The 23,102-nt window shown below is 42.1% G+C and overlaps 1 protein-coding gene across 4 annotated transcripts in view; it reads right to left on the bottom strand.

Moving 5' to 3' along the window:
* Window positions 1–1,756: 1,756 nt before the first annotated feature.
* Window positions 1,757–23,102, bottom strand: part of tcf7l1b (transcription factor 7 like 1b) — a 42,520-nt gene continuing 21,174 nt past the window's right edge. For 2 of the 4 annotated variants that reach the window (XM_061768544.1, XM_061768546.1), the window contains exons 5-12: window positions 9,644–9,779; window positions 7,816–7,918; window positions 7,438–7,521; window positions 3,722–3,865; window positions 3,466–3,628; window positions 3,265–3,372; window positions 3,123–3,174; window positions 1,757–2,666 (exon numbers count right to left, since the gene is read on the bottom strand). In XM_061768544.1, coding sequence (XP_061624528.1) covers window positions 2,191–2,666; window positions 3,123–3,174; window positions 3,265–3,372; window positions 3,466–3,628; window positions 3,722–3,865; window positions 7,438–7,521; window positions 7,816–7,918; window positions 9,644–9,779 — 1,266 coding nt within the window. In that variant the 3' untranslated portion in view covers window positions 1,757–2,190. The remainder of the gene's footprint in view (window positions 2,667–3,122; window positions 3,175–3,264; window positions 3,373–3,465; window positions 3,629–3,721; window positions 3,866–7,437; window positions 7,522–7,815; window positions 7,919–9,643; window positions 9,780–23,102) is intronic. The other 2 variants (XM_061768545.1, XM_061768547.1) reach the window with 1 other exon arrangement.

The following is a 23,102-nucleotide window of genomic DNA, read 5'->3' as shown; positions in this document are numbered from 1 at the left end:
CTTGAAATGGCAAATAAATGGCTCTTTACACAACTTTTTCTGTTCCGAAATATTCTCGGGATGTCTGGTGTGAATGACACTCTGCACACTCTGTTTCTAATAGTTTGCTCCTCTGTGTTCTCAATATAAAGTAGTGCAGTTGTACACCACAGCAAACTACAACAGCCACAGGAAAAATATTGCAAAATTCATCTTTGAGAGGATTAACCATAAAAGTGTAGTATCATTATCATCTCTGTGCAGGCAGATACTTTGATAGAGGTCTCATATGACTTTTGCGGTTATGTTATGCCAAATGAACATCCTGAAATAAGCAGCATATTTTGAGTTGCCTTTTATACGGTTTAATAATAAGGGTACGTCTGGCTTAGTCCACTCCATGTGTGACCTTCAGGAGACATGAGTTGCCGACTGTTTTGACAACTCGTTAGTTACCTATGATTTAAGTGACAGATCATGAGGTTCAAGTGACAGCGACTTAGGGTCAGCAGCCGTGGCATCACATTTCTGCTTTGAATGAAAGATAGCAAAAAAACACGTTAAGATTTATTATGTTTGATATTTGCCTGAAAACTAAAAGGGGGGGGGGGGGGGGGATCGGTAGTTTTAGTCATGATTTGTTTGAAACAGGCTCAATAAATCTACTAATCAGATCATTTAACCTTGAGCCGATAGAAGAGCTGTATCAACAATTGTACTTGTACATTACCAATGCCTGGTTTTAATTGGCACGCTCCGAGAACTTGTAATTTTGTTTATTAATGTGGTTGTGGTTTGCAGTAGTGTAATACATCTTCCTGACAGGTGTTTCTATGCTCGTGAAGGAATCCAACAATTTAACACATCTTTCATTATGATAGTTTGACAACAATTAATACTTCTCTGACAGTGCATTAATATATTTGATACAGCACTTGTTGCATCACATTAGATTGCCTAATTGTGAACAGGCGTCTACGTACAATGTGCTGTATCTCATTGATTGTATCAACCACTTGGAAATAAAGGATAATGTGCTTTCATTGGCAACATATTTAATGGAGTGATTTTCCAGCGCAAATGTCCCCCACTGTTACTGATGTTACTAAAAGACGTTGGGGGACGTCAGTGTTTGTCCAGGTCAGTCCCCCTGCTCCGGCATAATTGGACCATCTCTGGCATAACTCCTCATCTCCAAAGGCACCAAAAACTGTAACCTACCTAGTGTGTTTTTCACTAATGGAAATGCCTAATGAGCTCCCAAGGGCTACAGCCCATTAACTATGAATTAATTAAAGCCTAAGCTGCTCGCCAAATGGTGAATAAAGATGCAGTAAAAGAGCAAGACGAACAGAGATCCCAAGCAGGTTTTGCTGTGCTGGGACAGTGCGGACCTCCTTTCGTGCCGTTTGATATGGGACACTATACTGTATGTTGAGAAGGAGCAGATGCTCATTATGATTTTATTTGTGTTTACTGCAGCCTTAAATTTTAGTCAGCCTGGTTCAGGTTCTCATTATCCAGTGTGGTTTGCCTAATTGTGTTTTATTAAACATTAAAGTGTGTGGCAGCATCCGCAAGACTTTTTGGTAGCCGTTTCCACTTCAGAGCTACACAATGACGTTCGAGGCCGTGATTCAATTTAAGTTGAGTTATATACAACTAGTCAATAAAGATTTTGTTGTGATCACGAGAATATTAATCCTAACTACATTAAATTATAAAAATGAATGTTATTAAATCACATGGACTAAATGAACCTGAAAAACAGGAAACATTTGCTGTAAGAAACCATTTCAAATGTTTATTTAACATATCAAAGAAGGGTCACACACTCATGAATTGAAAACAGGGCTGCAAAATTATTGGCCAGCTCAAGGACAAAAAACAATGCTAACATTAATCAGATTTTGGCTACAAAGAATATGTTTTTGTTCAATTTTTGTTTTATAAAGAAACTGTATGTACATTGGTTCTTTTATACAAGAGGTTCATTGGATAAATGCAACAAAACAAAACAGGTTTTGCGGTGAACTTTACAAAAAATACATTTTGTTTTATTGAGAGATGTAGAAAAGGAAACAGTCAAATATTGACCAATAATATTTCTTCCTTTTCTTTATTTAGAAAAAAAGGGGGCTCTACTACCTATCTTAAAGAAAAGCAATATACAGCTTAATAAATGGTAGAAAAAAAAAAGTTTTTGCAGATTCATTCAGTTGGTTTGGTAACCAAGGACAAGGGCTGTGACTGGAAGAGGGCATGGTGGGAGTGAAGGGCCGCCTGATGGAAAGACGAGGGCGGCGAGAGCATGGAAGGGTGCAGAGATGCGAAGGGGATCGGCCGGCTCAGGATGGGTGTCGTCGACTGGCTACCCGAAGTGCCAATCGGGATAGAAATGGTCGGCTGGGAGACGGATGACGACGAGGAGAACGAGGAGGACGTGCCTCCCGAAGCTTTTCCGAGTACAGAGAAGTGGTGGGGCATGCGCCCCTCCGGTTTGGTGGTGAGCGACAGCGGCTGGGCCTGCTCGGAGTGAGTGGCCGCAGGAGCGGCTGGGGAGGCCAGCGCGGCGGACGGGGTGGCGGGTGAATCCAGCATGCTTCCGTGGGACGACGCCGGGCTGTCGCACATCTTCTCGGAGGGCAGGTACTGAACGCACTGTTTCTTGCTTCTTATTGAGAAGTCTGATGAACACAAAGGAGAGACGGAGGCGTTTGAATAATGGATCTGGTGCTGGCTTAAAAACTGGTACACGTCCCTCAATGCCGCCAACTGACAGAAGTCAACGAGTGATTATTAAAACAATGGGGGTGGTAGCAATGAAATGTTCAACTCGCAAAGTGAAAAATGTTCAAGATTCAACTGGTACACATGAATGATTAAAAACATGATACACTGAAATGTGGAAGGCCCCCTGGACTTTGGGCAACTTCTGACATTATAATATTTATTGCATAACAGCAGACATACCTGCCACTATTGGCACTGTACCTCATAAGCTGCTTGTCAAGGTATAGATTGAAGAAAGTAGTGTTAGTGAAGGAAATTGATAAAAAAAGCAAAAGTAGATTCAGAGTATTCATTGCGCTTGAGCTTTGTTGCTGCTTTTAGAAGGGAGATATAAGTGATCGACTCGTTACCTTCTGGTTTTGAGTCAGGTTTATTGTCCCGCTTCCTCTTTTTCCGTTTTCCCTGCACACATTACAAAAAAAAACAGTGGTTAAGGTGCGCAGATCCACCTTGACTCTGAACAGTGATGTGAAATGGAATTGTCTGACTCACGTAGTTATCTCGTGCTGACCATCCAGGGTAGAGCTGAGAGTGGAGTTGCCTCTCTTTTCTCGCCAGCTCGTAATATTTGGCTTGTTCCTCTCGTGACAGGGAATGCCACTGTAGAAAAATAGGCAACGTATATCAAAGGTTTAGTCAACATCCCAGTGGACAAAAGATAAAACACACACTACCTCTGTCGCGGCCACTTACCCGTCTTCCAAGGATCTGGTTGATGGCAGCACTTTCCTTCAGAGTGCACTCTGCCACTACTTTGGCTCTCATCTCCTTCATATACAACATGAAAGCATTCAGAGGCTTTTTGATATGAGGCTTCTTGTCCTCTTCTTTCTTGGGAGGGATGGGAGATTTCCTGCTGATCCAACACATTGGAGCGATGATATTAATAAAGTGATTGTTACAGAAAATGCTTGGTGGGTTTTGAAATCAGAAAGTTCGTTTGTCTTACGCATGCATCGATGGGGTGGTGTTGTCACTGTTGGGCTCTTGCTTGATGGCCGGCGACACGATGGCAGGATGGGGAATGCCGGTCTGGTGGAGGCTGTGAGGCGGAGGAGTCACCATGTGAGGGGAGAAGCGACTGGACACCAAGCTAGGAATAAAAGGCGGTGAAGGAGGTTACAAAAACAAAAAACAAAAAAAGGCCATGAACTCAACATGAAAAGGTTTCGTTGAACATACCAGAACATTTCTCCTTCTCACATTTGAGAAAAACTAAGCATCTGTGTCTGTCTAGACTAAATTTATACACACACAATGAGTGACATGCTGGCTTTTTTTGTTCAAATAAAAACTTTTTCAAAGGACCCCTTTATTCAGCAATGGCAAGAGAAAGTTAAGTGTGTTGCTACCATAGCAACAGCATGGCCGTGACACCTGAAACCACTTTCCTTGCCACGTTCCAGACCAGGGAGAGTGTTCTAGCAGCCTTGCACACAGAACACCTTTTTAAAGTAACTAAAGTAAAAAATTTTCCCCCCAATGCTTCATACAATGAAGCTCTGTGGAGAAAATTAGGCACCATAACCCAACTATCATGAGGTCCTGTTAGATTGGACAATTCATTGATTTTGTCTTTTTGCAAAGTTGAATGTATCATGACACAGACACGATACAATAAAAGCTTGTTTCTCTGCTTAGTTAAAATGCAAAGTCAGCAGCTTAACTTTAAAATGCACACTGAGTCAACGTTAGCCTAAATACGGAGGTTGTTTCAGTGGTTTGGAAGAGATTTGGCAAAGTTCACCATTTCACTAAAAAGGATTGCATACTCATGAAGTATTTAAGTAAAGGCAGTCGATACTGAAGTCTGCCAAGATATATAATACTCCAAATAATTTGACAAGAACCAAACGCAAAACAACGGTCAATATATATAGTCTTTTTGTTAAATAATTGAGTTATGATTTTCTTGTTGAGAGTGCATCTTTGACTGAGGCCACGTTCTGAAAAACTTTTGAAAATGTATTTTTTAACTATCACCATAATGCTATCCGCAATTCCATTTTGAGTGAGGGTCAGAGTTTACTCTGTGTTGCTTCAGATAATCTGTGATTGTGTCCTGATTGAGTCTTTGCTCAATATGTATGTTGTAGCGAGCCACAAAACCCGGCGCGCCACTCAGAACTTTAGCATATTTTAGCTCATTTCTTTAATCCACTGAAGAAGCTAAACCAGTCTTAACAACCAGTCTTAACAACATAGGTAGTCCGGGATCTGACATTTTGTCATAGCTAATTTTTGTCATAGTCTTAATTATGTTATGTTAATGGTTCAACTCATCAGCATTGAAATGTCATATCTGACATTTATTCTACACATTCTGTAAATACTCAAACTTGTCATAGAAGTGGCAACTACAGTTGGAACCTCAGTTCAAGAATTGAATCCGTTCCGTCATGCCGTTCATGAACCAAAACGTTTGTGAACTAAGATAATGTTTCCCACTGAAATGACTGGAAGTGCAATTAATCCATTCTAGCCCCAGAATGGAGTTAGATTTACTTTATTTTTTTCAATGTGTGGTTGAAAATAAATACAGTACAATATAGAATAAGTGAAAATAGGGTGAAATTACACACTGTTCGCTATCAAATCACTTTACAAGATCTTACAGTACAGTACTGTATGCTATAGACTACAAAGCCACACTAACAGGTATTGAGAAATGCATTCATCCATCCATTTCCTATACCGCTTTATCCTCACAAGCGCTACACAAATTAAGATTTATCCATCCATTTTCTTGGATGGACGGTGTCTCATCTGAGGCAGATGAGACACCGTCCACTGTGCCGGCAAATTTGATTTATTATTATTATTGTTACAATAGTGCAGTTGTTTCACCAAACCAGACCGCACAGCGAGATCACAAACACAAACACTAATCTCCATCCATCCATCCATTTTCTGAGCCGCTTCTCCTCACTAGGGTCGCGGGCGTGCTGGAGCCTATCCCAGCTGTCATCGGGCAGGAGGCGGGGTACACCCTGAACTGGTTGCCAGCCAATCGCAGGGCACATAGAAACAAAACAACCATTCGCACTCACAGTCATGCCTATGGTCAATTTAGAGTCTCCGATTAATGCATGTTTTTGGGATGTGGGAGGAACACTAATCTCATGTTTACCTATTATTTCCTTTTTATTTTATTTTATTTTTCCCGTTTTACAATTAGGATACCTAATTGCCTACATTACCTGCAATAAATGCAATGTGTGACGCACTGAAACAATGATGGTTCCTTGATGAGAAAAAGTACAACTGAGCCTTCCGCATCCATGCCAAGACTGTTTGCAAACCAAAAAGAGTACGTGAAGCGAAGTAATTTTTCTTAAAAAATGTAGTTAGTAGAGCAAATCATTCATCAAACAGGTCATTCGTAAACTGAGGGTCCGCTGTACAGTGCTCCCTCGCCACTTCGCGCTTCCCGTTTTGCGGCTTCAGTGCTTTGCGCGTTTTTCCAAAATATTCATCCCAAAAAAATTTAAAATTCATCAAAAATTAAAAATGAAAAGCTACAGCCATATCAGCAGCCATATTGCGGAAAGACGCGTTGTTTCATGTCGATGCACGAGAGAGAAGGTTTCCCTGCATGCCAAATAAAGAGATGGGTTGACTCAGAGGCTTTGTACATGCCTGTACTGTACTGTGCATGCCACGGGCACTCATACAAGGCGCGTGATTGGTTCCCGGCGCGACATCGACCAATGAGAGCACGAGTGGATTTATCCCGTGAGCTGATTGGCTGCGCATCATCGCAACCTCACCCAGCAGCTTCCCTTGTTGTGTCTCGCGAGTCTCGTCCACGCTGACTGTCTCGCATAGTGTAGCTTCGTGTTGCATTCGTGATAACTTTTTTTGTTTAAGCGCTAACTTATTATTTGATTAGTTAAGCCCTTACAATGCTGCCTAAGTGCTGTGCCCCTGCGAAAGCTTCCTCCGGGGCGCCTAAGACGAAGAAGAAGATGATGACCATCAGCGAAAAAGTGAAACTTTTAGATATGATCAAAGAGGGCAGAAGTTATGCATCTGTGGCACGCCATCATGGCGTGAATGAATCTACAGTGCGGTACATAAAGAAAGAGGAAGCAAACATCTGCAAAACTGCTTCAATAAGGAAGCGAAACGTGTGGTAACTCCGCGTAATAAGAGACGGGGTTATGTCCTTGTATAGGGGAATTTTGAAGCAAGAGGAAAAACAAAGACAACAACTACCCATCACCATGTTTTTCTCCAAGGTAAAATCCCAGCTACACCATCAGCGCCTCCAGCAGGAGAGTCTCCGAGTGAACGTAAAGCCTCTACGAGTCAAGTGAGAGCCTCTCCTCCGCCACCAGCGCAAGCCTCTTCGCCTCTCTCAGAAGGCAATGTTGATGAATGTTAATTACTGTATAAGGTTTTATAATTAAAGATTTAAGTAAATACGTGTACTGTTGTAATCTTTGTCTCAAATATGTAAAGTATAAATACTGTTTACATATTTTAAACATTCTGGTACCCACATACATGAAAATTCCTAGGGGGGGCGGGGGGGGTTTCACCTTCGCAGTTTTTCACCTTTCGCGGGAGGTTCTGGTCCCCATTAACCGCGAAAAACAAGGGATTACTATAAGGTTTGTCTCTTTGGGAAGGCGAGTGTGTTGCTGAATTCGATCCACTCACCTGGACATGGATGCATTCATAGCTAGTGCTGGATAGGGGTGACGGAATCCCCCAGGAGGGATGGAGTACATGTGCTGGCCCTGCCTAGGAGATAGAAGGAGAATGTGATGGAAATGTGAGCTGGATCACACACAGCTGACAGCAAACCCAGCAGAACTAATCCCCTACTCATCAACTCAAATCCCCTGCTTGTGGAAAAGCACCGTGGCAAACAATTCCATGACTCCTGGAACAATTCATAAATGGCACTATTTTCCTGCGAGGAACTGTTAACTTATTTGTTTTACTTATTTGAAGTGTAAAGCACATATTTTGCATTGTAACACAAGATGGTTATTGCACTCAACATTGCACGTTTTCGAGTGGTGAGAAACTTACTGTGGCATGAGCCAGCCTAACGGGTGGGCAATAGAACCAACTGCACCAGGAGACAAGGGGTAATACGGAGAAAGTTCTGATGGGTGAGGTGTCCGAGGAATACCTACAGATGCCCCACACACACACACACACACACACACACACACACACAAAAATACTTTTAAAATGCGGAGTACAGTTCAGCTGCTGAAGTGACACATTCTTCTCAAACTGGGAATTTAATGGAAGAAAACATAACGAGAGCTACCATTCACTTAGCATGATAGTGGAATTGACAACAGATTCAAACAATAACCACTAAGGGTGGAACGGTTCACAAAATCCGCAGTTCGATTCCTACCTCGGCCTTGTGGTCACGGTTTTCAGTTTAGTACATGTTTACGCTTCTGTCTAAAATTTTAATTATTCAAATTATTATTTCCACCTGTTGCAATTCATACAACAGAACAAATCATGGCTTCCTGAAAATACACCAGCTTTTTGTTCAATTAGACAATCCCAAATTTCACATTACATTTGTGAGTAAATTGAGACAAGGTCATTATTTCAGTATGCATACTTTAATGATATTTTTGTTTGTAGGTATACCGCAAGGTTTCTCCAAAGTAAAATAGCTGCCTTGGTTGCAACACTGGTTTGAAAACACTCATCTAGTCATTACCCACCTCAATAAAAGCTCAAATTAAATATTTGTATTATTATTATTTATTTATTTTTATATTATTATTTTGATAATTTTATTATTATCTACCTGATCATAATCATACGTGAATCAGCTCAGCTCATGCATAAAGTTCACTCCATACACCTCTTCATCTCTACACTACCGGTCTCATCTTTTTGGCTCTCAACACCACCACAGTAGATTTGAAATGAATTGAACAAGATGTGCTATAACTGCAGACTTTCAGCTTTAATTTGAGGGCAATTTTACATCTAAATAAGGTAAACTGTGAAGGAATTTTAACAGTTGGTGTATATGCCTCCCACTTCTTAAGGGGGCCTGCTAGCTGCATGCAAGCATCACATATCCTCGGCTTAAGCCAAGTTTCCATGGTAATCAAAACACCTCAGTAAGTATCGATTTCCAGCGAGTTGTAATTCAAAGTCGTCGTTTTATGTACCAGAGATCTTGTGTTGGAGAGATACAGACTCGGTAGGAGGTACTTTGATCTCGCTAGGCGTTATTATGAGTCCCACTCAAGTACTAGGCAGGACGCGCCACGCTGCAATATGATTGGCTGCTGCACCGCTGGAGGGCTATGACGCAATGTCGTGTCCTGCCTAGAACTCAAGGGGGAGTCATCAGAATGCGCTGTGGCAACAATGCACGCCGCCATCTTGTATGGCAAAACCGCTACTGTACACCGGTTTGCCACATTATTAAATATGAAAAACACAGAGTTGTGTAGCGTGCCTATGAACCGAATGGGACACATGCAGACCGAACCGAAACAGTTGAACCGAACCGTTTGGATGCTTTTCAAAAAGGGTTCCACCCCTAATAACCACTTTTAAATGGAGTAAATGTATCTCAAAGTGAACCAGCCCAACAAAGCTATTTTCTCTTCTCTTGAAAACTCTTAAAATCAACAGCTTTGCTCAAGTGTGAATAAACACACTTGATTCATGAGCTCAGTACAAAGAGAGTGGGAAGGGTTGTGCCGATTTAGACAACCTACCTCATTTTCTTTGGTCAGACTACGTTTTTTGTTTTTTTTCAAGTTGTGACGTAACATAAAGTGAGAGTTTTATTTTAGTGTATCCAACATGAATTCAGGTTAAAGACCAAACCATTCTATTTACACTCTACCAACTAGTGCATTACCTGTCTTTGGGTCAAGTATTTCCGGAGAGAGGTGTGATGGTGGCGTGCCAGGGGAGAAGTGTTCATTGCTGTAGGTGATGAGGGGTGTCAGCGGGTGAACGTGGTGGGCATGCTGCACCACAGGAACTTTATTCGACTGTTGATGCAAGAAAAAAAAAAGAATAGACCAAGTTTAGGAAGTGATCACTGGCTAGAATCATATTAAAACATGGAATTCATATACAGGAAATGTTACAGCAATTGGGTATTGTTTGATAATCAAAGGAATAAGTCTTCATTTGTGAAAGGCCTTCATGCACACAGCATGTGTCTGACCGTTCCGCTGATGCAATCTGGATCAGAACCAAAAAACACTTAAAAAGCCTTGCAGACACATGCCAAGACCATTACAACCATTTAGTAGAGGAAAGAACTGTTTGTGCAGCCCAACTAGAAAAACAACAGCACCACCACGTCCAAATGTCACACTAGTAACCCACAAACAATTGGGCTAAGGTAAACTTAATGCCGGTAAACAACTGGAGACATTATCTCCCACTCAGTCTGACAGCAGTAAGTTGACGGGCATGTGGGAAATAAACACGAATGGCTGGATTACACTGCCACACTGTGATACTCTATTTCATGACCCCAATCTCACAAAAACACTCCAACTTCCTCGTGGAGAACACTAAGTCCCGAGATAACACCTGGCTTTATTGAAGCCCTGGCATGTTTTTTTGTTCCCCCCCCCCCCAACACAAACATTGCATCACGATGAAAAATGGGGATCCTTTACCAGATCTGACCAGTGTTACCACTCCAATGAGGATGAAGCTAATAACAACAACCAGCGTCTACTTTCATTAGGCAAGGCTCAGCCTGGCAGTCATTTCTCTCTGGCTGCCTGCTGAATAGAGCACTTGTTGGCTCAACTTGTCACATGGGAGGGTCAAGGGGTGGGGAGGGGGGAGAAAAGAGTCTTGTTCATCCAGACTAACCTTTCTTCAATATCCCTCCCCTCCCCCTTCCCAACCTCTCGTCTGTCCAACGAGGTCTGCAAGGGAACAAGGTTTGCATTGAGCACATTTGTACACGCTCTTGCTCCATGCTGCTTAGAATTGTTCCAAATCTCTGCCATGCTATTTTTTTTGCCATTTTTAAGGAGGGCCCTGCCATTTCCTCCTTTTAAATCTTAACCAAATTGTTTTCTGCAATTTCTAAAGGATACTTTGATTCTGGTGTTGCCAGATGGAGAGAGGAAAATATTTACTGGTGTTAAACATGGCTAAATTAAGATCACTTTGCTCTGGGATTTTTGAGTTTCCCCAGACCCGGAGCATTTAAGGGCGATGTATACTTAGTAGAAACATTTTATTTTTCTACAACTAAAAGGAAGCTTTGATGAAGCTTCAAGCCAGAAGTATTGTGGACTTGCTTGGTTGGAATCCCAGGTGCCACATGTCATGTATATTTGAGTTGTACTTTGTTGTTCTTCTTGTGTGCGATATGCTGGAATTTTCCCTATATTGTGAAGGCTGTTTGAGACCTCTAGACCTGGGTGCCAACACATTTTGGGAAGCAGTTCAGAGAGAATTTGAAATGATGCCTATTAATATTGCATAGCCTGGAATACGCCAATAGTGTGCTCTAAACATATCTTGGAGTTTGAAGGCACAACTTTCAACTCAAAACTGCCTTTGAGTTCAGCCTGATAAAATAACAAAATATTATGACCTGTTTTCTGCGGGTTGAGGGCAGATATGTTCAAGTCATCGTGCTATGCTTGTCGAATGATTTAAGAATTAAATCAGTATTTTTTCATCTAAAGTAATTAATCCCAATAGTTTTGATTAATATTTAATGCAGCCCTATGGGGGACACAAGCCAGTGCAAACTGTAGGCCGGTCCCAAGCCCGGATAAAAGCAGAGGGTTGCGTCAGGAAGGGCATCCGGCTTAAAACTTTTCCAAACAAATATGAGCGTTCATCCAAAGAATTCCATACCGGATCGGTCGTGGCCCGGGTTAACAACGTCCACCACCGAGAGAAGAAAGACTAGAAGAAGCAAGTGTGGTGGACCAGTAAGTGGCCAATGTCTTGGAGGTGAAAAGAGTATCAGATCGAGTGATGAGTGATGAGTAATGTGATTAGTGGCTATGCCCCACAGGTAGGATGTGACCTAGAGGTGAAAGAGAAATTCTGGAAGGAGCTAGACGAAGTAGTTCTGAGCATCCCAGACAGAGAGAGAGTCACGATTGGTGCAGATTGTAATGGACATGTAGGTGAAGGAAATAGGGGTGATGAAGAAGTGATGGGTAAGTACGGCATCCAGGAAAGGAACTTGGAGGGCCAGATGGTGGTAGATGCAAATGGCTGTAGTGAACACTTTTTTCCAGAAGAGGCAGGAACATAGGGTGACCCACAAGAGCAGAGGTAGAAGCATGCAGGTGGATTACATCTTGTGCAGATGATGTAATCTGAAGGAGGTTACCGATTGTGAGGTAGTGGTAGGGGGGAGTGTGGCTAGACACCGTAGGATGGCGGTGTGTAAGATGACTGTGGTGATGGGGAGGAAGATTAGGAAAGACAAAGGCAGAGCAGAGAACCATGTGGTGGAAGATGAGACAGGACGAGTGTTGTGCAGCTTTTCGGGAAGAGGTGACACAGGCTCTTGGTGGACAGGAGAAGCTTCCAGAAGACTGGACCACTGCAGCCAAGGTGATCAGAGAGGCAAGCAGGAGAGTACTTGGTGTATTTTCTGGCAGGAAAGGAGAGAAGGAGACTTGGTGGTGGAACCTCACAGTACAGGAAATCATACAAGGAAAAAGGTTAGCTAAGAAGAAGTGGGACACTGAGAGGACCGAGGAGAGGCGAAAGGAATATATTGAGATGCGACATAGTGCAAAGTTAGAGTTGGCAAAGGCCAAACAAGAGGCATGTTGGACACTAAAGAAGGAGAAAAGGATCTCTACAGGTTGGCCAGACAGAGGGATAGAGATGGGAAGGATGTGGAGCAGGTTAGGGTGATTAAGGATATAGATGGAAATACGTTGACTAGTGCCAGTTGTGTGCTAGATAGATGGAAAGAATACTTTGAGGAGTTGATGAATGAGGAAAATGAGAGAGAAGGGAGAGTAGTAGAGGCAAGTGTGGTGGACCAGGAAGTGGCAATGATTAGCAAGGGGGAAGTTATAAAGGCATTAAAGGGGATGAAAAATGGAAAGGCAGTTGGTCCTGATGACATTCCTGTGGAAGTATGGAAGCATCTAGGAGAGGTGGCTCTGGAGTTTTTGACCAGCTTGTTCAATAGAATTCATGCGCGTGAGAAGATGCCTGAGGAATGGAGGAAAAGTGTGCTGGTGCCCATTTTTAAGAACAACGGCGATGTGCAGAGCTGTGGGAACTATAGAGGAATAAAGTTGATGAGCCACACAATGAAGTTATGGGAAAGAGTAGTGGAGGCTAGACTCAGGGCAGAAGTGAGTATTTGCGAGCAACAGTATGGTTTCATGCCTAGAAAGAGTACCACAGATACGTTATTTGCCTTGAGGATGTTGATGGAAAAGTACAGAGAAGGTCAGAATACACATTGTGTCTTTGTAGACCTAGAGAGAGCCTATGACAGAGTACCCTGGAGTGGCAGAGAAGTATGTTAGAATAATACAGGACATGTACGAGGGCAGGAGAACAGTGGTGAGGTGTGCTGTAGGTGTGACAGACAAATTTAAGGTGGAGGTGGGACTGCATTAGGGATCAGCCTTGAGCCCCTTCCTGTTCACAGTGGTGATGGATAGGCTGACAGGTGAGGTTAGACTGAAATCCCCGTGGACCATGATGTTTGCAGATGACATTGTGATCTGCAGTGAAAGCCGGAAGCAGGTGGAGGAACAGTTAGAAAGATGGAGGCATGCACTGGAAAGCACAGGAATGAAGATTAGCCGAAGTAAGACAGAATATACGTGCATGAATGAGAGGGGTGGTGGGGGAAGAGTGAGGCTACAGGGAGAAGCGATAGCAAGGGTGGAGGACTTTAAATACTTGGGGTCAACCGTCCAGAGTAATGGAGAGTGTGGTCAGGAAGTGAAGAAGCGGGTCCAAGCAGGTTGGAACGGGTGGAGGAAGGTGTCAGGTGTGTTATGTGACAGAAGAGTCTCTGCTTGGATGAAGGGCAAAGTTTATAAAACAGTGGTGAGGCCCACCATGATGTACGGATTAGAGAGTGGCACTGAAGAGACAACAGGAAGCAGAGGTGGAGGTGGCGGAAATGAAGATGTTGAGGTTCGATCTCAGAGTGACCAGGTTGGATAAAATTAGAAATGAGCTCATCAGAGGGACAGGCAAGGTCTGATGTTTTGGAGACAAAGTTAGAGAGCAGACTTCGATGGTTTGGACACATCAAGAGGAGAAATAGTGAGTATATTGGTAGAAGAATGATGAGGATGGAGCTGCCAGGCAAGAGAGCTAGAGGAAGAACAAGGAGAAGGTTGATGGATATCGTGAGGGAAGACATGAGGGCAGTTGGTGTTTGAGAGGAGGATGCAGAAGATAGGCTTGCATGGAAAAAGATGAGAAAGCAGAAAGGAAAAGAATAAGAATAAGTGTTGATTAATATTTGAAATGTACAGTTACAATCAAAAAGCTAGAGTAATGAGTTAATCATGGCTCAAACCTAAATGTTAATGTGTCAATGGCTTAATTGACTTAATTTATTTTTGTAGGTGATATTATTCCAGTGTCCAGCTTCATCCAGTAGTATTCATGACCCACAAGAAAAGTGTACAAAGGAAACCACATGTAACATGAGCTGTGTTTTAAATATCAACATCTACATGGTAGCACATATAACAAGCAACCTGGAACCAGATGGTATCGACAATGGCCGATAGAAACTAAGCTCTTACGTAGAAGTGCTTTCTGCAAACAAGTCTGCAATGGTGCATAAATATTAGCCAGTAACTAAAAACAGCGAGGACTGGTCCTGCAGCGATAAGACATAGTAACAGGAATTTTAACAGGAAAAGAAGCAAAAGCAAAGCAGCCAGTGCAGAGGATATACGTATATCTGTCTCACCCTATGACGTTCTGAAGCTAACTAAAAAGGCAGCGGTGGCAGTACCTCGCTTGGTTGTCCAACTTGGAATGGCGCTAAGAAAAGCACAGTCCTTAGTCAATGTGGGTGGAGGGGTGGATTTCATTCAAGCAAACATGTTTTTGGATCCTGCACATCTGAATTGAATTACTAGGCAAACAGCCGATGGGGAAGAGAGCTTAGAACAAACTGAATAACCCTGCAGCTTTGTGTGTCTTTATGCTTGGCAATTCTGGGTGGGAGGCTCAGAGGCCTTTCAAAACTCCAGGAAAGACAGGGTGAAAAGAATGTCTGGCATGCTGAGAAAAATCCAAGCCTTGTTTGTCAACGCCAACAGGAAACGGACGTGAGAGGGAGACTGACCGTGTCCCATGTCTTTAAAATCAAGCACTCCAAATACTGCCATTCGTCAAAGACAACGTGTGTTTTACGTCTGGTCATTGCCTCTGAAAAGGTCAATGGCAGCAATATTCCGGGGTTAGAATAATAAAGAGCAGACTGGCATCATATTACTGCAGTCGCCAACTGTGAAAATCCCGATCGGTCATTAAATTGAGCAAAATCAGCAAAGCATCTGTGCGACGCAAGCTTAAATCCTCAGAATTTGTTTGGCTAATACGCACAGTAACAAAATAGTAACAGTATTTTAACAAACAAAAAAAAGACTTGTATATTTCCGACTAGAACTGGTTCCTTCTTTTTTAAAGTGGGATCTTGTGTCTTGAGTGGCCCAGCAAGACTATTGACCCAAGATCAGTATTCAGTGCATTCCTCCTAGAGCCTTTGATTTCATGATGGATCCCGTTTCCCCCCGGCTTAATATAAAACAAGGAATTCTCCACAGGCTTCCTCTCACAGTTGTTGAACGAGTATTGGTCAAACGCAAGTAAACATATACCTTTAATAATAATAATAATAATAAAAAAATAAAATTTATATAGCACTTTTCTGGACACTTTACGCTACATACAAAACAGAAGCAATAATAGCAAGAGGGGTAGGGAGTGTGTAAGAGCTGCGCTCAGGATGAAAAGATGGGACGGCGTCCAGCATAGCAACGCTGGAATTGGACTTCGGCTTCCACAGTTGAATGGGAGAAAATGGAGCAGGATTAAACCACCACATGGCAGATGGAAAAGAGTCGAAAGGTGGAGCAGGATAACCAAAGCAGGACAGGAAGTCATTCGCCTGTGCCGTCAGCCTGCTCGTTGAGGGAGCTAGTTAGCTGGCATGAAAAGCCAGCCAGCGAGAGCTAACCGCACCAATACAGGTGAAAACCTATCCGGGTTCCAACTTCAGCCAGCAATTCATCCTTAGAAAAGTAAACCATTAAAACTAAAAAAAAGAACAACTCTCTGATGGAGAAGCAACAGCCAAAATGGCTTGAAATAAGGCTATATCATTTAGAATTATTCTCACTTCATAAATCATCGTTGGGCCCAAAGAGTTGACAGATGCAGGTAGACATACGACATGCGAGGAATGCTCCTCTTGACCGTATCACTTCAATTACTTGAAGAATTTGGTAACTAAGTGACTTCTGACATGTTGACAGGATCATGTCTCTTATTGGCCATTGGCAGTCATACAACACTCTAACAAAGAGCTCAATTCTTACACCAATGTCAAGGGAAGCGCTACACATGTTTGAGCTGTGATCTGATAAGCATCTGGGGGTCAGACACTGGTCAGTTTTACTGTTTTAAAGAGTCACAGCTTCCAACAATCAAGTATAACAGCAAAGGCTATTGACAAAGAGAGAAGGCCTTTGAGACAAATTACTGCACGTGCCGTAACGACCTCAATGAGTGCCATGAACAGATCAGCCTTAATGGCTTATAATTCATATAGCAGCATCTCTACTCTCAGGTCCAGCTTAGCCGCCACCGATAGGATGAAACGTTCCCCATACTGCATCACCTGGCCTGAAGCTCATTTGATGGATTATTCATAAAGAAGCAGCAAGTTGAACACAAACACATATGAGGGCTTTGGGGGTTTGTGTGTTGTTTGCCTAGTGTCCGTTATCCTCACGGAAACATTTAAGGCTTCTTTATCCTCGCGCGGACGGTGACCGTGCTGACGTCACTGCGGCTGTCCCGGCTTAGGGTTATGTCCTGTTTGCCTTTTTACTCGAGCGCGACCCATGCGCGCAGTTTTGAAAATGTACTGCAGTTCACCTCCAAATCGGGGTGTCGCTATGGCTGGTATTGGCTAGTTTCCTCTGCATTTTTTGGGCCATTTCCGGTAGCCGTTTTTCCTTTCCTTTCAGTAACAAGGAACAAAGCAACGACAATGCCGACCGTGGAACAGTGTCTGCTAGAACATATGGACCCAGATGACCAGATGATACATTTAATTATGCTGCAAAAACGATCGAGAAGGGGGCGGCGTAGATGGTATTTAGAACCGAGGGGCACGCTGAGTACGTCATCACAGCATGTGACTAAAACGGACCAATCACGAGAGATGATCTCCGCGGTGTTCGACGCTCAGCAACAATTTTTGCTGTGTGCTACGCAGCGGGGCCGCCTGGGGCAATTCGTCGGTCACGTGATGCAATGCGGGCGTTGTCGGCCGTGGGAGTATAAAGAGGCCTTAATTCCCTTCATCCCAGTTTTCCCACTACCATCGTTACGACCAAATGCAATAAGGCTTCTTTATACTCGTACGGACGGCGACCGCGCTGACGTCACTGCGGCTGTCCCACGCGTAGTTTGCCTTTATACTTGTGCGCAACCCACGCGCGCTGTTTTGAATGTGTGCTGCAGTTCTCCTCCAAATCGGGGGTGTCGCTACGGCTGGTATTAGCTAGGACACCAGAGGGTGGAGTTTCCTCAGCATTTTCTTGGGCCATTTCTGGTCGCCGTTTTTACTTTCCTTTCAGTAACAAGGAACCAAGCAACAACAATGGCGTCCGCGACAGAACAAATGGACCGATATGATCAGATGATGCGTTTAATTATGCTGAAAAATCGATCGAGAAGGCGGCGGCGGCGTAGATGGTATGTAGAACCAATGGGCACGCTAGTACGTCATCACAGCATGTGACTAAAACGGACCAATTACGAGAGATGATCTCCGCGGCGTTTGACGCACAGCAACTATTTTTGTCGGGTGCGCGGCAAGCTACACAGAGATGCTGCGCGGGCCAATTCGTCGGTCACCTGATGCAATGCGGGTGTTGTCGGCCGCGCGACCGCGGGAGTATAAAGAGGCCTATACTCGCTGAATGCTAAACAAACCTGTCTATTGAATAATTGAGGCTCTCAGGCCAAAGGAGGCTTTGATTAGCATAGAGGCCCCACGGACCCAATCTGCATAGTGACAGGACTGGCCTTTCCATGACATTCCTATCTACCAAATATTAGATTTCCAATTTACAGTATTCTCCCTTGTTCTACACCACCAGAAGTAACACAGTAATACAATTCCGACTAATACTATACTTGTCACTGCGATGAGTAATCGATAATGTTGTATTTCCTGATAGCGCAGTCTGTATTGAAAACCATGCTATGGAGTAGCTCCTGGATTTATTTACGTACATAGAAGGATATGAGACTATTGAGCATCTCTCTTTACAAGTGGACTGAAAAGGCTGAATGCATCCTATATAAATAGGAGCCTATAATTAGGTCTTTTCTACTGTATTATAAGAAGAAAAAAATAATGCACACCACGTCAGGAAATGAGTAGATGTCTGCTTAAGCAGCCGCGACTTGTGTATCATCTCCTTGGGTCTCTTTCTGGCTCCCTTTTCGCCCTGGGCAGTAATCCTTGGACCCCCGGGGGTGCCCACCCGTTCCCCTTGCTCTCATTAGTGCGGAGTCGGGGGCCATGGGAAGCCTGCAGGCCTGGGGAGACAGCCTGCTGCTACCCTCCCACACCCACTCTCTCCTCAGCTGGAGTAATGAGCATATAATCAGCCTTGCTCCCCCTCAGCAGCGAGACACCAGAGGGGAATGTGGGCTCCTGGCCCGAAGTGAGGTGTAAGGGCACCTTCACTCAACTGTACCCAAGATACCCGAGATTAGCACCTTTACCACCATACATCAAATAATCCTCTCGTTACCAGATAAAGCATGGTGAATTCCTCATCTTTTTGTTTTCACTGCCAAATCTACAGCGGTAAACTTTCCATTCCTCGATTTTGCATTTGATCTCAAAAGTCATTAAATTGACTTTTTTTTTTTTTTTTTATCTTTTATTAGTACATCGCCTTTGATGAGAAGATTTGATTAGAGTCATGTCAGTAAAAATAGTTGAAATAAAGTAAAGTGACTGTCCTTTACTATACAAAATACATTGACATTACGTTATGTTTATTTTCAAGCTACACTTTAATCAAATCAGCTTTTTGGTTGCACGTACGCACGCACGCATACACGCACACGCGTGTGTGTCTTGACCTCTGCCGAACCCCTGAGACAGACTCACCGAACCTCCAGGGTTCGATCAAACCCAGGTTAAGAACGACTGCGCTACAAGAAACCACCACGTCGAAGGAAAAACAATCAATCAGAGACAGAACGTGTGACTTGCAATCGTTTGTCCCTCACTCGCAGATTCACCCCCGCAGACTCGCGCTGACCTGTTGTTTGTTATCCTTGAATAGCATCTTATTCATAATGGAGTGTTACTATTACATTAAATGTAAGTGGTTTGAATTTTTTTTTTTTTACGAGTGTGGCCACAAGTCGGCGACAAATGATTGACACCCCGTCAGTCAAGCTTTTTGTTTCTGATTGGTGGTTTTTCCTTGGGCACAGTGGTTTCTTGTATATAAAATTAAGAGGCACACGATGGGGCCAGAGATAGCTGATTTTTTTTTTCACAGATCATATTTATCATGTACAACTGCCAAGTCATGACTTCTTTAAGTAATATGAAAAAAGTGATTTTTTTTTAATGTACTGCAAACTTCCCTTTAAATAAGCAATATTGTACAACCCCAATGACATTGCGACGTTGTGTTAAACATAAATAAAAACAATACAATGATTTGCAAATCATGTTCAACCTATATTTAATTGAATACACTACAAAGACAAGATATTTAATGTTCAAACTGATAAACTTGATTGTTTTTAGCAAATAATCATGAACTTAGAATTTTACGTCTGCAACACATTCCAAAAAAGCTGGGACAGGTGGCAAAAAAGAATTGGGGTTGTAAAACTCAACATAGTAGCGTAATTTCTCGCGTATAATGCGCACCCATGTATAATACGCACCCCCAAAGTTGACCTCAAAATTCTGGAAAACCCTTCGACCTATGTATAATGCATTTTTACAATGCATGATTTTGCTTCTACCCATACGATCAAAACATGAAGTATTATCTGTATTTTGTTACTTTTTTCAAAGAATTATTCAGAAGTCAAGCACTTTATTTCAACACTAAAACAATACTTTGTTTTTATTTACTTGCTCTCATTTTGAAATTCACAGTCCTACTTTTATTTAGTAAATGAGAAAGCAAACAGTTGGCTCATATGTTTGATTATCCAGGCAGAATTTCTAAAATGTGTACAATTCTTTAAAGAAAACATGAAAGACCAGCCAAATCACATTTAATTTTGTTTGAATGGAATTCAAATTAAACTGTCAAGCATTTCAGGAAAGCATTATCATTAAATAAAACATAACCATAAAGAAATTAACGATGGTTGATGTTCAGTCATCAGTCGTATTTAAAAAAAAATTAATAAAATAAAAAATACAATATTTCACAAATTCTACCTGCATATGTAAACGTATGAGCACAATTGTACGTATATGGGTGTTTATTTGATTTCGGGCACTTTTGATTTTCGTTTCTGTCGTCACCACCAAACTGCACTATGTGATGAGATGTGATGGTAATGACATTTCAAAGTTTACAGCTAACTGTGCTATGCTGGTAGAGTTAGCTTAATTTTGTCTTTTAGCTTGCTAGTCCTGTACAACATTTTTATATGATTATCAAGTTTTTACAGGAAAATCTTTAAACATATTAACACAACAAGTCGTTTGGTAATGACATGCAATAAAAATATTATGTGACTTAAAGGTACAAATGAGGAAAAAACTTACTCTTCCAGTTATCAAAATGTCTGACTTCTCTCTGTCCTAGCATGTGCTTGAGTGACAAGACAAAATGATACAGGGAATTAAAGAATCAGATTTTGAATAAACTTTATTGATCTGAAAATGGTCAATGTGGCGGTAATGACAGCAACTTTAAGGGACAGACATATTTTTTTTTTAAATAAAAGACAGAATTTGAAATGTTTTGTATATATAATGAGACATCATTAATTCTATTATATTTTAAGGAATTTATGGTAAAAGTTACACCATTTTAGCATTTTTTTTAGTAGAAAGATAGAGCTTCATATATCCAAACCCTTTGCTAGGGACAGGGTGAAAACTGTAAAATACCACCATAAAACCACTCCAAAAATGTCAAAATATACTAATATTAACATTAAATTTTAGACAACACTTATAATTAGCGGCGGCACGGTGGCCGACTGGTAAGAGCGTCAGCCTCACAGTTCTGAGGACCCGGGTTCAATCCCCGGCCCCGCCTGTGTGGAGTTTGCATGTTCTCCCCGTGCCTGCGTGGGTTTTCTCCGGGCACTCCGGTTTCCTCCCACATCCCAAAAACATGCATTAATTGGAGACTCTAAATTGCCCGTAGGCATGCCTGTGAGTGCGAATGGTTGTTTGTTTCTCTGTGCCCTGCGATTGGCTAGCAACCAGTTCAGGGTGTACCCCGCCTCCTGCCCGATGACAGCTGGGATAGGCTCCAGCACGCCCGCGACCCTAGTGAGGAGAAGCGGCTCAGAAAATGGATGGATGGACTTATAATTAGCCACGCCCACTGCTGGTTATTGAAAAAATCTATTTAAATATATTTGTTCTTTAAATTTTACATCAAGGACAAAAAAAGGCCCGTAATCAAATAAACACCCATATACAGTCATATGTACCCCTGTCATATTGGAATGAAAGTGTAGGCTACACCTATTTCATAACCTCTGGGTGGCAGTGGCATACTATAATGAAAGTGTACAACTGTTTCATAACCTCTATGGAGCGGTGGCATATTGGAATGAATGTGTACAGCTTTTTCATAACCTCGAGATGCGGCATACATTTATAAAATGTGAAAGTTTTTTTTTTATTTTCCCCCATACCTATGTATAACGTGCACTATTGACTTTTAACAATTTTTTTGGGGGGGGGGGTGAATGCGGATTATACATGAGAAATTACGGTAAGTAAAATATGCATTTGAAAATGTTGATGTGGTAGCCAAAGGTTTACCTCTTTAACTATTGTCTGATTCTTTTCTGAAATATCATGTTCAACTTTTCTATTACTTTAAATGTATTAATAAATTGTTAAAATCATATCATCACCAAAAGCCACCCAAAGTCCTTTAATTTATTACTCTCATTTTGGTACGTCAAAACTAAGTGAACAACACACAGTGAAGTTGCAGAGCCGCTGTGACTTTTAAACGAAAATTCATCAGGGTCTTTGGAAGGTCAGGACTTTTTTTCTGATAAAATACTGTATTTGTCATTGGTTTCAATTGAAAGCAGTCAGTGTTGAATTCCCACGGCCCAACACCAACCCATTTACAACAGTTTTTATTGAATGCGCTCGATGAGGACATTATCATGTGCACCACTGCGATTATGGGATGCGGCAAATTGGCCACAAACTCAGCAAACGCCTATAAAGTGTATCTAAGGTCAAGCGGCTGAGTCAGAACGGCTTCTTTACTCAAGTGTGACTCTTGTTCCATGTGGCGCCTGGCATGACCCGCCTATCAATACAATCAAACAGGTGGGCAAGTTGATAGATGCCAAGAAGTTCATTTAAGTTCAGTTAAGCCATTAATTTTTTTTTTTATGTTTACAGTCCCACATGTCACAGCCCAAGCACAAACCAAACAGGTCTGCTGACGCCACGCATCATCTAACCGCAGAGAGACGCTACGAGGTCTGCAGGCACAGAGAGTCACACTTGAGAGTTTGATGGAAGAAGCTAGAAAGAGTTATTGCCACATAGACAGACAAAGAAGTCAAGAGTTTGCCCCTGGGTGCTGCAGCTGTTTAGAAATGGATGTGGAGGGATGTGAACCAGAAGATTTAAATGCAGACTATAACTTTGTTATTGGAAATAACCATATTATGGTCATAGTTTGATTAAAGCATTTATTTTCTTCACTGTAAATGGATTCCCCCTATAAACTTGCATGATTGGTTTGATAATTTGATTAACGTTCTTAAGATATAGTCTGGAGGAAACATCACATTAGTAACAAACATGCAGGAAGGAGCGATTTTTTTTTTAGCGAATGTATACTTTGTTATATGGGATTTGTGTT

The sequence above is a fragment of the Phyllopteryx taeniolatus genome, chromosome 3 (assembly GCF_024500385.1).
Source record: "Phyllopteryx taeniolatus isolate TA_2022b chromosome 3, UOR_Ptae_1.2, whole genome shotgun sequence".
Taxonomy (NCBI): Eukaryota; Metazoa; Chordata; class Actinopteri; order Syngnathiformes; family Syngnathidae; genus Phyllopteryx; species Phyllopteryx taeniolatus.
Note: the sequence above shows the minus strand (reverse complement) of the source record. Positions and strands in the feature narration are given on the sequence as shown.